This window comes from Panthera pardus, unplaced genomic scaffold (assembly GCF_024362965.1).
Source record: "Panthera pardus isolate Hobbes unplaced genomic scaffold, ASM2436296v1 HiC_scaffold_17, whole genome shotgun sequence".
NCBI lineage: Eukaryota > Metazoa > Chordata > Mammalia > Carnivora > Felidae > Panthera > Panthera pardus.
The window spans coordinates 99,514,401-99,530,761 of record NW_026526732.1 but is presented as its reverse complement, the minus strand read 5'-3'; the positions used below and the strand labels follow the sequence as shown (position 1 = coordinate 99,530,761).

The 16,361-nt window shown below is 36.5% G+C and overlaps 1 protein-coding gene across 14 annotated transcripts in view; it reads left to right on the top strand.

Annotated features, from left to right (window-relative positions):
• The window catches only part of MLIP (muscular LMNA interacting protein), a 247,734-nt gene that overhangs the window by 151,191 nt on the left and 80,182 nt on the right, over window positions 1-16,361 (top strand). For 10 of the 14 annotated variants that reach the window (XM_019457447.2, XM_019457445.2, XM_019457441.2 and 7 more), the window contains 3 exons: window positions 10,291-10,356; window positions 10,440-10,523; window positions 10,637-10,696. The exons of 2 other annotated variants lie outside the window; for them this stretch is intronic. In XM_019457447.2, coding sequence (XP_019312992.2) covers window positions 10,291-10,356; window positions 10,440-10,523; window positions 10,637-10,696 — 210 coding nt within the window. The remainder of the gene's footprint in view (window positions 1-10,290; window positions 10,357-10,439; window positions 10,524-10,636; window positions 10,697-16,361) is intronic. 2 more of the 14 variants (XM_019457442.2, XM_019457440.2) reach the window with 1 other exon arrangement.

Below are 16,361 nucleotides of genomic sequence, written 5' to 3'. Positions count from 1 at the left end.
AAAATAATTTTATTTTTCCTGGTAGAAGGAAGTTAAAGAGAGCCATTTTGAAGACGATTGTAAAAACTGTGCTATAAAAATGGAAAGGTAAAGATTTGAGATGTCTTGTCATCTCAAGTTTTCAAATCAATTTATTCTAAATTGACAGCTTAAATTTTTTAAACATGAGTTGGTAAACTTTAATCTGATTAAGCATACGTCTTTGGGTGAGAATATTTTAAGGTCTCTGAATGTCTCAAAAATTTAACAAAATCTGGTTCCTAGCTTAGCATATGGCCTATACTAGAGAGACATCTCTCACTTGATGGAAAAGTGCCCAGGACCCACAACTATTCCAGTTGGTTCTCTTCAGGCAGTTGTATACCATGCACATACCTCTTTTAAAGCACTTGCCAAACCATAATTATGCATGTTGGTGTTTTTTTTTCCCCCCACTACGAACTATTTGAGAAAATATAGTAGTTTTTTGTTAAATGTTCATTGAACGAATTACTTTGGTTTGCAACTGGGTAGGTCTTTAAAATTTCCAATTTTATTTCATAGGATTATAAGGCAAATTTTTGCTCAGAGGATTATAAAAATCAAGGAGCTTAGTGTTTGATAACAGACAATGATAATTAAAAATCTTTCTTTAGGGTGGAATAAGCTTCATAAATTCTACTTCCATGGAAAAACTATAAAGAACTTTCTTCTATAAGGGAATTGAGTTGATTTTAGATTTGATAACTTTTAACAATTAGAAATACAATCACAATACTTGCCATATTGAATATTCTAGTGAATCTGGCACTCAGCTAAATACTTTACTGTCCTCACAACTCTGTGAAGATTTTGATGTTCAAAGATACCAAGTAAATTCCCCAAAGCAGCAGAGCTCGTAAGTTACTGAATTGGACTTTATGTGATTATCTCCCAGCCTTTCCCTGTTCACCAGGCAACAGTGACAGTGACCAGCTAAAGTGAAATATTGACCAAGAAACGGTGATTTTGGATTTCTGTCTACAATACTTTATTTTATTACTTGATAAAATATATTTAAATCCTCATCCAATTAGAAACCAAATCTTCTTTGTTTTTTAATGAGGAACAATTAAAGAGACTTGGAAATTACTTAGCTCTGAGACTTGAGTAAGGGAGGTTTACAAACTAGCTCAATCCCTTGAGTTACTGAAAGAGATGAAGCGCATTCCAGTGAAAGAGGTTTGGGCTGGAAACAGGCACACCTTTCTGATGTCCTTAATTAAATGAAGGAAAAGTATGAATTCTTCTGCCTCTGAGCCTAGATGAATGGGTTTTTAAAAGGCTGTAATGGTTTGCACTAACTCCCTTCCTTCTGTCTGGTAGGAACAGACAGTCAACCCTTCAAAGATTTTGGGATTATAAAAGCCAAGTAGATTTCCTCAATTGTTGAAGCTTTTACACCACTCATGAAAATAATGTAATGATAAATATCTCTATATCTTTAAAGAAGCTGTGCTTTTAAATATAAATAGAAAGCCCTTTCGGCTTTCAGTGTACATTTCCCCTTTTTCTTCAGATCTGAATGCTATTCAGATCTGAATCTCCAACTATATAATCAAAGTGAGATTTATTTTCCTGAGACTATCTCTAATCCTACAAATGGTTTTGTACTAATGATTGAAAATCAAACAAGGCTTTTGTAGTCTTCAGAGGATTTATTCTACCAAATACATAGCTGGTCAGATTAACAAAGTATAGGAATGCTTAGGTTTAGCATGAATCATTTTGGGGTGGTTAATTTGATTATGACTAAAACAGAGTCACGAGCCCATGAAATCTTTGAAATCCAAACTAATTAGATAGTTTAGGCATCACAAAAAGTTTATGCGCCCTGTTCGATTATTTTCCCTTTAGAAGTAGTTTACTTTCTAACTTCATTTAGAGTACAACTGATTCATTCTGTCTTCAGATTTTTAGACCTTAATCCTACTTCCAGAGCGGAGGTTAGACTGATTAAATATCTCTGACTTAACAGTGCTTACAGTTCCATCAGAGATCTCCTTTCAGGTGAGAAACACCCATGATAGTTTATTGGCATAAATTCCCGCAAGAACTTTGATTTACAGTGCTTGGTCACAGTCCTTGGCTCTTAGTTATAATGTAGTGCTGAGCTCAGAAACTATTTTCTACCAAAAATCTGATTTACTAGCTCTCATTTTGAAAACAGGGCCCCACGGTTGGTTATTCTGCACAAAATATAATGACTTTTAATGACAATATTACTGATAACTTACATTAGTTAAGAATCTTTAAAAATAGAATTCAAAGCATGTGCCATTTATGTCTCACTTGGTTGTAGTCCAATCTGGCAGAAAATATATGTTTTTAATAAAAATATTTTATTGGAGAATGTTCTGACACAACTTTATTCAAATTAATAAATCGAAAAAAAACCCATCAATACACTCCTGCTGGCTAAGGTGTCAAAAAGCAATCTATGGTTACAGTTCTTTTTAATGGAGATTTAATATATTTTTATTAAAATATATTTTGTATTACAGAGAAAAAAACCCTACTCTTTGTGGCTGCTAGAAGGAGTGAATCAAGATGATACATTTGACAAATAACTACTCATCACTTTAAAAAAAATCAATTTTAGTAAACTTTTAAGCTATTTAAACTCAAAATAACCTTTCATCCAAATTTTAATGCAGTCTGAGTATTGCTCTATTTCACAGTTGCAGCATTATTCACCTAATACAGTTATCTTTCTTGATTTTCCAAGGGCTCTGAGTAGTTTTTTCATTTTTTGAGTAAATTTCAATATTTTAAACAGCCTATTGAAAGTTGTGTTTGCCTACTGTAAGTTCTCACAGAGTAACTAAGATGTTAACCTTATTTGATTTTGGCTGGAAAAATACCTGCTCATTACACTAACACGGATCATATGCTCAGATCTTTGATGGTAACAAATTTAACTGAAATGCAGGAAAAAAACTAATGTATTCATTATTTAAAATATTCAAATAGTTTAAGCCATTTCTCTAGAGCATGTTGCTGAGTATTAAAATCGTATTATTTGTATGATTCATTTATTCATTTCATTCCATTCAGTTGTTAGTTTACCCTTTCAATTCATCCTAAAATCTTTATTGATTACATTTCATTGGCTGTAACCTGGGGCTGCAATGATAAATACCATATTTTTCTGACTGTGATGGAGACAAATGGTTGAGCTGGGTATAGATACTGTTGAAAAGTAATTATGCAATTATATGCTTAGAGTATGTCAGAAATGATATGGTGCCTGAGGAGGAAATGACAGACTTTTCCTGGTATGAAGTCCAAAAATACATCATAAGACAATTTGATTAGGATCTTTAGGATGCATACGAGTTTTCTAAGTGAGCTGGGAGTGAAGGAAGGACAATCTAGGTGGAGTTAGTAACATGAAGTTAGAAGGTGACCACAAGGTCAAAGAACTCCAGTGGTTTTTTGTGATTGAAGGACAGCATGCAAGTGAGGAGTAGGTGGAAGGCATGGCTGGAAAGGGGAGGAAGGGCTAGATCAAGCTTCTCTCCTGAGGAGTTTGTTCTTAGTCCTTGTCCTTAATTTCAGACTTTTTTCTTCTCCATAATTATCATTATAATTAGAAGCCATGTGTGACATGAAGTCTAAAATTAAGACCCCATCTTATGTGCCGTCTTGACATATAGTGAAAGAGGGGCCTCAAGTAGCCTAATTGCAAGTTCCCCTCCCACTTTCCACCCACAGATAAGGTCCCCTAACCCTCCTTATCAAGCTGACCAGGTGAAGTTCCTGCTGATTCAGACAAGCCAGTCACAGCCTTCTGCAAACCAGGGGACATGTATGTCACCCTCTGATACTACAAAGCCTGCTTCTCCCTAGTTATATAGTTTGTTCCTGAGCACAACCCTCATGTGGCTGAGCGTGCTGTGCAGCATTCCCTTCCCCTGGGCTGTGAGTACATGTGGCTAATAAACTGTTGTTGATTCCATCTGCCCAGTGGTAGAGGTCAGGTATTTGGCCATCCCTATAACAGTAAGGTTGGGACCCTTCCTCCTTACTCACTGACAGGGTAAATAGATGATTGTAACGCTGTGTCAGGGAAAAATTAAACTATCTGAACACCAGCTAGGAGTTATCTTTACAAAATTTTCTGTTCCTGCTCATTGCTCATGACTAGTAAGTTTAGGGGACAAAGGAGGAAAGCGAAATAGAAATTCTTATGATAAGAAAGAGGCAATCTCACATGTTTCTATTAAGTTATCATAGACAATGTTTTATATTTTGTTATTTAATGCAGAATAGTAAATTTTGCAAAGAAAAGTTCCAGACAATATTTTGCTTTGTGAGTTATTGAAATAAGAAGATGATAAATTCTTATTTTTAGAGGTAACTTTTCTGAATTCTTAGGAGGTATATCCTAGGCCAAAAAGACAACTAGCATGTGGACATGGTTCTTGTTGGTGAAGATTAATAGTTCTGGGTCTGTTATATCACTGGCTCTGTTAGAAGAGGAAAAATTGATTCTGCTGAGCCTTAGATTCCATGGTTCCACAGCTGATGTGACACTTTCTGGTCAGGAAATGGATATATCGACTGATAATGAAAAAGTGAGGAACAGAAGTAAATCTAAAGAAGAGGACAGGGCAGCCTATAATTTTCAGTTGAATACAACAGTTTTATGTGGTTCATCCCAAATATAACGCTGAATTCACAAAAAGTAGGGGAAGTCCTCATGGGTCGAATACCAAAAGCAAGCTGAAATTCAGAATGTTTGGTTATTCTGCCAGTATCATGCTCACTAACTGTGGGTATTGGGTTTTACTATGAACTCAGTGAAGGGAGAGAAAGATTTGGAGCTGAGTGATATGAGGACTGGAATTGCCTCCTTTTCATAAAGCCAGGATCTTTGAAGGGTTACCCTCTAAATTACAAGATGGATAAGAAGAAAATTGCAAAGGGAAATGACAAGCAAATATTCTTATATCAATCTGGACTCAGTGTAGGAAAAAGGAATCTTTAACCCCAACCCTACCCCGAAGTGGGTTTGAGATTTGACTTTACATAATCTCTGCTAATAAGGAAAATTTGTGCCGAAAAATTAAAATTAGTTTACCTCATGATGCTTATAGAAATTGAAGAGTAGCTTGAATTGGACCAACTCTTGTGGATAACAATGATAAACTGTGGGCAAAATACAAAAAATAAAATTGTTTAAAAGTACTGGACCAAGTGATCAGTAGAAACTGCAGTAGAGTCCATGCTTGTAAAGACAAAATGGAATTGAATGCTTTTTGAGATTTTATGAGTTTTGCACCTAAGGGAAGCTCTACCATGGAGCAACTAAAACTCAGCAAGAAACCAGCAGACTTACCGAATGAGGAATCAGAGAAGACAACATAAGGTTACACAGGAGCTAAAAAGTGAGGGGAGAAGCCAGGAAAAGAATGAGTCACAGAAAAGAAGCCCCGTATGTTGCATATAAACTCTGCCCATACCCGTGGATGACCACTGAGTTACACATGTGCCCATTAAGCCCAGCTAAGTCGAGGTAAGGATAAATTACCTGAACGGAGATTCTAGCTGCTGCCCACCAGCAGGAAGACAGAATTTGGAGCCAAATTAACCATCTGCTAAAACTAAGCAACAGTGACAAAAAGATTCTTCAGGGGACCATAATAGAATTTGGAGTCTTTGTAACATGTCATTCAAGATAGCCAGGCTACAAACATTTCTAATCTCTGGACATACAAAGGAACAGGATAATGTAAACTATACTCACAGAGAAAGTATAAGTCACAAAGATTGACCCAAAGATGTTCCAGGTGTTGCAGTTAGCTAGCAAGGATTTTAAAGCTATTCTCAAGGGTATAAAGGAAAATATGTTAATAATGAATTATATAGGACTTTCCAAAACTAGAAACTATAAAATATACTCAAATGGAAATTCTAGGATTGAAAGATGAAATATTGATGAGGCAACTGGGTGGCTCAGTTGTTTAAACGTCCAGCTAGCTCTTGATTTCGGTTCAGGTCACAATCTCACAGTTCGTGAGTTCAAGCCCTGAGTCGGGTTCTGCACTGGCAGTGTGGAGCTTGATTGAGATTCTCTCTCTCTCTCTGTCTGTCTCTCTCTCTCTCTGCTCCTCTCCTGCTTGCTCTCTCTCTCTCTCAAAATAAATAAATAAACAGAAAAAAAGAAAAAAAGAAAAAGGAAATATTGGAAATAGAAAATTCCCTGGATTGGTTTAAGATAAAACTGGAGAAGCAGATGTGTTGGTGAACCTGAAGATGAATTGCTAGAAATGATCTGATCTGAATAAAAAGGGAACACAATTAAGTAAATGAAAAGAGTTCCAATGACCTGTAGGATGGTATCAAAATGTAATTACAGTCTCAGAGGGAGATGAGAGAGAGAATGGAGCAGAGAAAATATTTGAATAACTAATAATCAAAATCTCTCCAAATTTAGTAAAAGATATAAACGTATACTTTTAAGAAGTTCAGATAGTCTCCAAAGTGTTTAATTCAAAGAAAACCACGACTGAGCATATCACAATTCAACTTCTACAAATTAAATATAAAGAGGAGATCTTGGAAGCAATTAGGGGAAAATAATGCATTACATACAGAGGAAGAACAATACGATGATGGCTAACTTCTCCTAAGAAACAGTGGAGGCCAGAAGACAACAGAATGACACCTTTAAATGCTGAGAGAGAAGAAGAAAACTAAATTGTGTAGCCAGGGAAAATTCCTTCAAGAATGAAGACAAAATGAAGACATTTTCAACTAAAAGAAAACTAAAAAAATTTATTAATAAATTTTATAAATTAAATAAATTTTATAAGTAAAATTTATTAATCATACAGATTTGTATGACAAAGTATGCTGAAGGAAGTTTGCCAAGCTGAAGACAAATAATGTTGAGTAGAAACTCAGAACTGCAGGAAGGAATGCAGAGCATGGAAAATAATAAATATGTGGGTAACCACAATTTTCAAAAATTCCTTTGAAATACCTATAACTGTTTAAAGCAAAAATTTTAACATGATGATATGTTTGTAGCATAATTAAATGTATTTAAGGCAACTGGAACATAAAAACCAGGGTAGGGGGTGAAGACTACACGTATTCTTGTATAGTACGTGAATTAAATTTAGATTTTGTATTGCTTGGTTTAGACCTTAGGACAAATGGAAAACTTTCCAAGACTAATTTGTAAAAACCAGCCTATAATATTTGTATTAGTTTTAATGTAAGCCATACTCACTGCCACAGTGGACAGACCCTGATATTTCAGTGGCTTAGCACAATCATTGCTTATTTCCTTCCCATGTCACAGTTTGGTAGAGTTCATTTTGGCTCTCTCACATAAGCCTCAGTAATTGAGTGATTCGGGGATGTAACCTGCTTCCATCTTGCATCTTAGTTATCTGAAGGTGAAAAGAGAGAAGCCATATCTGTTTCTAGCCGCCTTGTGCCAGAGGTAAGTAGGTAGATGCAACCTTAACAGAGGTTGTATATGACTTCTACTCACATTTATTTAGCAAGGATTAGTTACAAGCTCATACCTAAACTCTTGAGACCACTGTGTTCAAAAAAAATCAAAGTACTTGGTGAACACCTAACAGTGTCTGCCACAATGTCCAAGTTGGTGGAGGGAAAAATGAGTAAGTAAAAACCTCAAAAATTTAATCAGTTAAAACATTCAAAAATTGAATAAAAATGAAATAGAAAAAGTGAAACAAAAATAAAACAGATATGTTGGAAACATTTAAATGTGTAAATAATTGTAATAAAAGAAACGTTAACCTCTTTAATTAAAAAACAATGGAGATGAGACTGAATCAAAAAATGAATTCTAGACATCTGCTTTTTATAAACCACTGATTTTTAATGTTCGAATGCAGGATGTTGAAAATAAAGAGGCAAAAACTGATAAACTAGTAAAATGCTAATTAAAGCATTTGGTTGTATCAGGCAAAATAGATATTAAGACATCAAGCATTACTGGGGAGACAGAGGGTCACTTCGTAATGGTAAATATTTAATTCATGAGGGAAGAATACTTCTAATTATGAATGTAGCTAATAAAATGGCTTCAAACTATGTTGAGCAAAAATTGCTGGTATCACAGGGAGAAATTAACGGACCCATTATAATTCCCTGAGATTTGATGATGACACTTTCAGTTACTGATAGAATAAGTACGTAGAAAGCCCAGTAAAACTAGAGATAATTTGAACAGAACAATGAATAATTTCGATCACACACACACACACACACGCACAGAATCCCACAGACAACCTCTAGAAAATAGATATTTTCTTAAATATAAATGAAATATTTACAAACACTATGTCTTATGCCATAAATCCCAAACTTCACAGCAACTTACTATTATGAACAAATTCCTTGGCCATAACATAACTAAATTAGTAGGGAATTCTGAAATTGGAAAAATTCTCATATTTTTAAAAATTAAAAGGGAAAACTACTTTTAAATAACCCATGAATCTAAGAAATCTTAACAGTAATATTTAAAGATGTATTGAGAATGAATGGCAATGATCACACTACATATTTTAACTTGTGATATGAAACAAAAGGAATACAATGAGGAAAATCAGGATAAACCCAAAAACGATAGAAGGAAGGAAACAGTAAAGATGTGAACAGATATTACTGAAATGGGATATGAGTATGCCAAAGAAGATCAAAGCTAAAATTTAGTCTAAGAGAGTAGGAACTGATCATTCTCTGGAGAAACTGATTTTTTTTTAAAGTAGGTAGATGCAAATAAATATGAGAAATGATAAAGGTGTGGTGCCAAGATGGTGACCTCGGAGACTTCTGAACTTCCCTCCTCCCACAGACACACCCAATATACAGCTATACATGGAGCACTTTCTCGGAGAGAAGTCCAGAGATTCTGTGAGTGACTCCAACACACTGGATGAATGACACTATCAAAACAGGTAAAAATAAATAAAGAAAGAAAGAAGGCTGAAACACACTCCCCTTAAAAACTCTAATCCTGGCATAGCTCCATGCAATTGGGAGAGAACCCCCACCTCCCCACTGTGGCATGAAGGGTTTAGAACACATATCTAACACCCCTACTTTTAAGACTCTCGCCCAAGGGAGTGAGTGACTTATTAGATTAGGAAGGAGTTTCTGAAAGGAAACACCAACCACAAAGGAAAATGATGAAAACTTGACCACACTGCAATGAAAACTTACATGTGTTGACAAAAGACATCATGACAATCATGAAAAGGGGAGCCAAGACTTTGAAGATGTTTACATGACATCTAATTGACAAATATTTTGCATGCAGATTATATCACATTTTCCAACAAATGAATAAAAATCAGACCACCCAACAGAACAATGAGCAAATATATAAAAGAAAACATGAATAACCAGTAAATATATACTGGCCTCTAATATTTTGTAATGCTTTACTTCTCATTCTCAATGGAGTAGGTACACTATACAGAGGGCCATCTTATTTTCTCCATTTATATATCTGAAGTACATCACAATAAATAAAAAAGTGTGTTTCAAAAGAGGTTTGAGTGTCATTTGAGTCCAAATCTGGTAAATAAGGTAACCAAGACTTTTTGGATATAAATGATTAAAAACGAGGCAGGTTTGGGGCATCTGGGTGACTCAGTTGGTTGAGCATCCAACTTCAGCTCAGGTCATGATCTCACAGTTTGTGAGTTCAAGTCCCGCGTCGGGCTCTGTGCTGACACCTCAGAGCCTGGAGCCTCCTTTGGATCCTGTGTCTCCCTCTCTCTCTGCCCCTCCCCTGCTCATGCTCTGTCTTCCTCTCAAAAATAAACATTGAAAATTTTTTAGAAATGAGGCAGGTTTTTTTTTTCTTGTGTGTGCATGTTTTTTGTAAACTGGCTCTGAAGCATTTCCTCAGACAGTTTTTATAATATAATAAGAAACGGCTACATCATTGTTTCTGTGTGTGGCTTCCCAAGGTGACTTCTTTGAAGGGGACAAGGCTCATTTGGATATACAAGATGTCCAAGTTCAAGTTTGTATGTTTAAAGTCTCAGCCACCTTTCTTTATTTCAGAAACTTATATTGGAGATATTAATTACGTTGGAGAAACTAAACAAATATGGAAAATGCTTCCATGCCAAATATCAAATGATTCAAACATATTTTTTTTTCTTTTTTGAGATGTTGAGAACTACAGGGCTTTCTTTGAAGATACTTTTCTACTACTTCTGTATTTGACTAAAAGCCTCACATGAGAACTATTTCATTTATCACTAGGCACTCGATGAGCCAGCCAAGACTGAAAGTGTCTTCAAGGACAACACATTAGACCCGCCTCTGGAGGTAATGACTTCAGACTACCCATGCTTTTGAAACAAAGATCCCGAAACTCATTGCTAACTCAGTACTGGTTTCAATTCTTCCAGTTTTGTTTCCCTGCACAGCTCAGACAGCAAACTGAAGAGCTCTGTGCTACCATTGATAAGGTCTTACAGGATTCCTTGTCTATGGTAATGCCTTAGACTAGAATGTGCAATTCAAACATTTGCTTTGCTTCTCTTCATTTTCCTCTTTTTGAGTAAGATGTATCATAGGCTTGTCCTTTTTTTTTTTTTTTTTCCAGAATTCTTCTGATTCTCCTTCAAGTTCCTCACAGACATTGTTGGTTTCTGACACAATGAAAGTATGTATATATTTAATATAATTTACTGAAACTTAAGAGTTAGCAGATCAGTAGTTTTAAACTGCAGGTTGAGGCTCCATAGTGAATTGGGAAGTTAATTTAGTTGAATATCAACCAGCATTTTAAAAAAAGAACAGTAAGAATGTAAAATACCAGACTCTGTTCCAAGTAGTGAGTGGGTATTATTTACATATGTTTCAATTTGTTTATGTGTACGTATAGAAGTATGTGTGTACAGGGTTGCAAAGTAAATTTATTTCTAACTATGGCTTAAGTTCAAGACAGTTTGAAAGTCAAAGTATTAGACTATGTCCTTTTTTCTGGCATTTTAGAAAGCATCTTAAGAACAGCATATAGAATTTGTGGCTTATTCTTATCTCACACCATATTTTCAGTAGTTAGTAATTGATTATCACTTAGAATTACAGAAGTGGAAAAGGAAGTAGACTGAAGTTACATCAGGCTAAGAACTTTTGACACAGTTGTTATTCCTGGAATTTTTTTTCTTTTCGTTGACTAAGTTTATTCATTGTTCTTTGACTCAGAGGGACAGAAACCTGGATGCTTTAGATGGTTAGGATACTACTAAGTCATTAATTGTTGTAATTGAGTATTTAATTATTTCCTTCTTGTAATGTAGCCATTTTCAATTGTTGGAATAAAAGACTACATTTCCCTAAATTACTATTTTCTGAATGCTTAATACAGATCTACTCATCACATTTTCAAAATGGCTGTGTTTTTTTTTTTTTTTTTCTTATAATTGTCAGGATTTTTTTCTTTTTTGTCAGTCTTATTTTTACTCTTGGAATTAGTATTAATGCTTTTTTCACATTCCTCTTAAAACTTGTACATTGTGTATACAAAGCAGATTTTATTTATTAAAAAAAATTAATGAAGGAGGGGCAGAGAGAGAGGAGACACAGAATATGAAGCAGGCTCTAGGCGCTAAGCTGTCAGCACAGAGCCTGACGCAGGGCTTGAACCCATGGACTGCGAGATCATGACCTGAGCCAAAGTTGGACACTCAACCGACTGAGCCACCCAGGCACCCCCAAAACAGGTTTTAAATGTACAGAATTGCTGGGGTGCCTGGGTGGCTCAGTCAGTTAAGCATCTGACTTGGTTTTGGCTCAGGTCATGATCTCACAGTTCATGAGTTCAAGCCCCGTGTCTGGCTCTGTGCTGACAGCATGAAGCCTGTTGGGGTTCTCCCTCTCCCTCTCTCTCTCTGCCCCTTCCCTGCTTGTGCTCTCTCTCTCTCAAAATAAATAAATAAACTTAAAAAAATAAATATACAGAATTGCTTATAACTAAAAGAGTAATTTTTAATTAGAGTATCATAGACAATTATCCATTAATAATGACTTAGAAACTCAGTAACCAATAATCATCAATATTAAGAAATTATATTTTAGTGGGGAGTACCTACAAATGGAGAATTGTGATTTTGTATTTATCTATTTCATTGTGTATTCTTTAATCTAAAAATATGAAAAATATGAATTAAAAATATGAAAAATTTTAATCTAAAAATCATTTAATCTAAAAATATGAAACATTGATTTGCCAGAGACTATATAAATTTTAAAATATATTTTTGATTCCATTTGTTAGACATATAAAAAGTACTTTAGGGGCACCTGGGTGGCTCAGTTGGTTAAGCATCTGACTCTGGATTTCAACTCAGGTGATGATCTCATGGTTCATGAGTTTGAGCCCTGCATCAGGCTCTGCACTGACAGCACTGAATGTGCACTGATTCTCTGCCTCCCTTTGTCTCTGCCCCTCCCCTGCATGTTCTCCCTCTCTCTCTCTCCAAAATAAACATTTTTTTAAAAAAAGGAAAAAAGTATTTTATATTATATTTTATAATAAAAATAAGACTTAAGTGGTAATATGTGAATAATAATATATATTATTGATTTATTTAACAAATACTTAATGCTCATGGCATTAAAAATAATTATTCTAGGTAACTAAATTTAAGATAACTATTTCATTCTAACAAGTATTTATTAAGTGCCTTCTGTGGGCCTGGTGCTGTGAGGCATTGGGGAGATAATGGTGAGCAAGACAAAGTAACCTAAGGGGAACCTGAGAGGGATACTTTGGCTATAGTGATCAGAAAGTAGACTTCAAGCTGACAGCAAAAATGAAAGCATCCTCCATAGAAAGATCAGGGAGATTAGCCCTCAAGCAGAGGTGTAAAGCATGTGCACATTTCCTGAGACAGGAAGGAACTTCGAGTGCATGAAGGGGAAGGCCAGCATGGCTTCAGTATAGTGAGCCAGGGATGAAGTGTGTCAGATGAGAAGGGTGGGCGAGGGATAGTGATAGTTAATGCACACCTTGGAGATATTGCTGGTTCAACTCTGGACCACTGCGATAAGGGGAATAGTACAGTAAAGTGAATCAAATCAATTTTTTAGTTCCCCAATGTATACAAAATTTATGTTCATACTATACCATAGTCTACTAAGCGTGCAAGAACATTATGTCTAAAAAACAATGTACCTATCTTAATTAAGAATACTTTATTGCTAAAAATGCTAACCATCCTTAGAACTTTCAGTGTGTCATAATCTTTTTGTGGGTAAAGGGTCTCGCCTTGATGTTCATGGTGGCTGACTGATCAAGGTGGTGGTTGCTGAAGTCTGGGGCGGCTGTGGCAACTTCTCAAAATAGGACAACAATGAAGTTTGCTGCATCAACAGACTCTTGCTTTCACGAATGATTTCTCTGTAGCATGTGATGCTGTTTGATAACATTTTACCCATGGTAGAATTTTTTTCAAAATGAGAGTCAGTCCTCTTAAATCCTGCCACAGCTTTATCAACTAAGTTTAGGTCACACTCTAAATCCTTTGTTGTCATTTCAACAGTCTTCCTGGCATCTTCACCAGGAGTAGATTCCATCTCAAGAAACCATTCTCTGTGCTCATCCATAAGAAGCAACTCTTCATCTGTTTAAGTTTGATCATAAGATTGCAGCAATTCAGGCACATCTTCAGGCTCCACTTTTTTTTTTTTTTAATTTTTAACGTTTATTTATTTTTGAGACAGAGAGTGACAGAGCGTGAATGGGGGAGGGGCAGAGAGGGAGACACAGAACGGAAGCAGGCTCCAGGCTCCGAGCCATCAGCCCAGAGCCTGATGCGGGGCTTGAACCCACGGACCGCGAGATCGTGACCTGAGCTGAAGTCGGACGCTTAACCGACTGAGCCACCCAGGCGCCCCCAGGCTCCACTTTTAATGCTCATTCTCTTGCTATTTGTACCACGTCTGTAGTCACTTCTTTTTGCTGGTGGAGGATCTTGCTTTGATGTTGATGGCTACTGACTGATCAGGTTGGTGGTTGCTGAAGGCTTTGGTGGCTGTGGCAATTTATTAATGTAAAATGATAGTGAGTTGGGGTGTCTGGGTGGCTCAGTCAGTTAAGCATCTGACTTCTGATATCAGCTCAGGTCATGATCTCATGGTTCATGAGATTGAGCCCTGTGTCAGGCTCTGGGCTGAGCATAGAGCCTGTTTGGGATTCTCTCTGTCCTCTCTCTCTGCTCCTCCCCACCAGCACTCTTCCTCTCTCTCTCAAAATAAATTTAAAAAATAAACATTTAAAGTAAAATTAAATAAAATAAATTAATAGTGAAGTGTGGCACATCCATTAAGTCTACATTTCAGGAATGATTTCTCTGTGGCATGTGATGTTGTTTGACAGCATTGTCCCCATAGTGGAAATTATTTTAACATTGGAGTCAATCCTGTCAAGCCCTGCTACTGCTTTATCAACTAAGTTTAGGTCCTATTCTAATTCCTTAATTCTCGTTTCAACAATGTTCCTGGCATCTTCACCAGTAGTAGATTCCATTTCAAGAAACTGCTTTCTTTGCTCATCCATAGGAAGTAACTCCTTATCCACTCAGGTTTCATCATGAGCTGGCAGCATTTCAGTCACATCTTCAGGCTCAACTTCTAATTCTAGTTCTCTTGCTGTTTCTACCACATCTGCACTTACGTCCTCCACGGAAGTCTTGAACCCCTCAAAGTCATCTATAAGGGTTGGAATCCACTTCTTCCAAACTCTTGTGAATGTTGATAGTCTCATCTCTTCCCATGAGTCACGGATATTCTTAAAGATACCAAGAATGGTGAATCCTTTCCGGAAAATTTTCTTTTCCCCCCCGCTTAAAAAAAAATTGCAACAGAGGTGATACATAGTATTACATTAATCTTGGGTTACAACATCATGATTTGACAATTCTATATATTATGCTCTGTGACCACGAGAGTAGCTACCATCTGTCATCATACAATGCTGTTATGGTACCACTGACTGTATTTCCTGTGCTGTATCTTTTCTTCCGGTGATTTATTCATTCTATAATTGGAAGCCTGTATCTCCCACGCCCCTTAACCCATTCTGCCCTTTCCTCTTCCCCCTCCCCTCTGGCAACCATCAGTTTGTTCTCTGTATTTAAAAGTCTTTTACTGCTTTTGTTTGTGTGTTCATTTGTTTTTTAAATTCCACATATGAATGAAATCATACGGTCTTTGTGTTTGTCTCATTTATTTCACTTAGCATAATACCCTCTAGGTCCATCCATATTGTTACAAATGACATAAGACTTCGAAGTCAACATTACTCCTTGATCCATGACCTAAAGAATGGATGTTATATTAGCAGTCATGACAACAGCATTCATCTTGTTGAACATCTTCATCAAAGCTCTTGGGTGACCAAGTACTTTGTCAATGAGTAGTGATATTTTGAAAGGAATCTTTCTTCCGGAGCAGTGGGTCTCAATAGTGGGCTTAAAATGTGCAGTAAGTCATGTTATAAACAGATGTGCTATCATCCAGGCCTTGTTGTTCTGTTTATAGAGCACAGCCAAAGTAAATTGAGCCTAATTTACTTCTCAAGAATTATTCCTAGAATTTTCAGAATCATCCATGAGCATAGTCTTCAGTTTAAAATCACCAGCTGCATTGGCCCCTAACAGAAGAGTTGGACTGTCCTTGGAAGCTTTGAAGCCAGACACTGACTTCTCCTCTCCAACTATGAAAGTCCTAGCTGGCACCTTCTTCCAATAGAAGCTGTTTTATCTACACTGAAAATCTGTGATTTGGTATGGCCACCATCATTAATTACCTTGGCTGGAGCCTCTGCATGACCCACAGCTTCTATATCAGCACCTGCTGCTTCACCTGGCACTTTAGTGTTATGGAGATGGCTTCTTTCCTTATATGTCATGAACCACTGGCTTCCAACTTTTCTGCTGCAGCTTCCTCACCTCTGCTGGCTTCCAACTTTTCTTCTGCAGCTTCCTCACCTCTCTCAGCCTTCACAGAATCGAAGAGAGTTAGGGCCTTGCTCTGGATTGGGCTATGATTTAAGGGAATGTGAATGGCTGGTTTGATCTTTTATCCAGATCACAAACTCTTTCTCCACATCAGCAATAAGACTGTTTCTCTTTCTTATCCCTCATGTGTTCACTGGAGCAGCACTTTTAACTTCCTTCAAGAACTTTTCCTTTGCAGTCACACCTTGGCTGTTTGGCACAAGGGGTCTAGCTTTTGTCCTATCCTGGCTTTTGACATGCCTTCCTCACTAAACTTAATCATTTCTAGCTTTGATTCAAAGTGAGAGAAGTGCAACTCTCCCT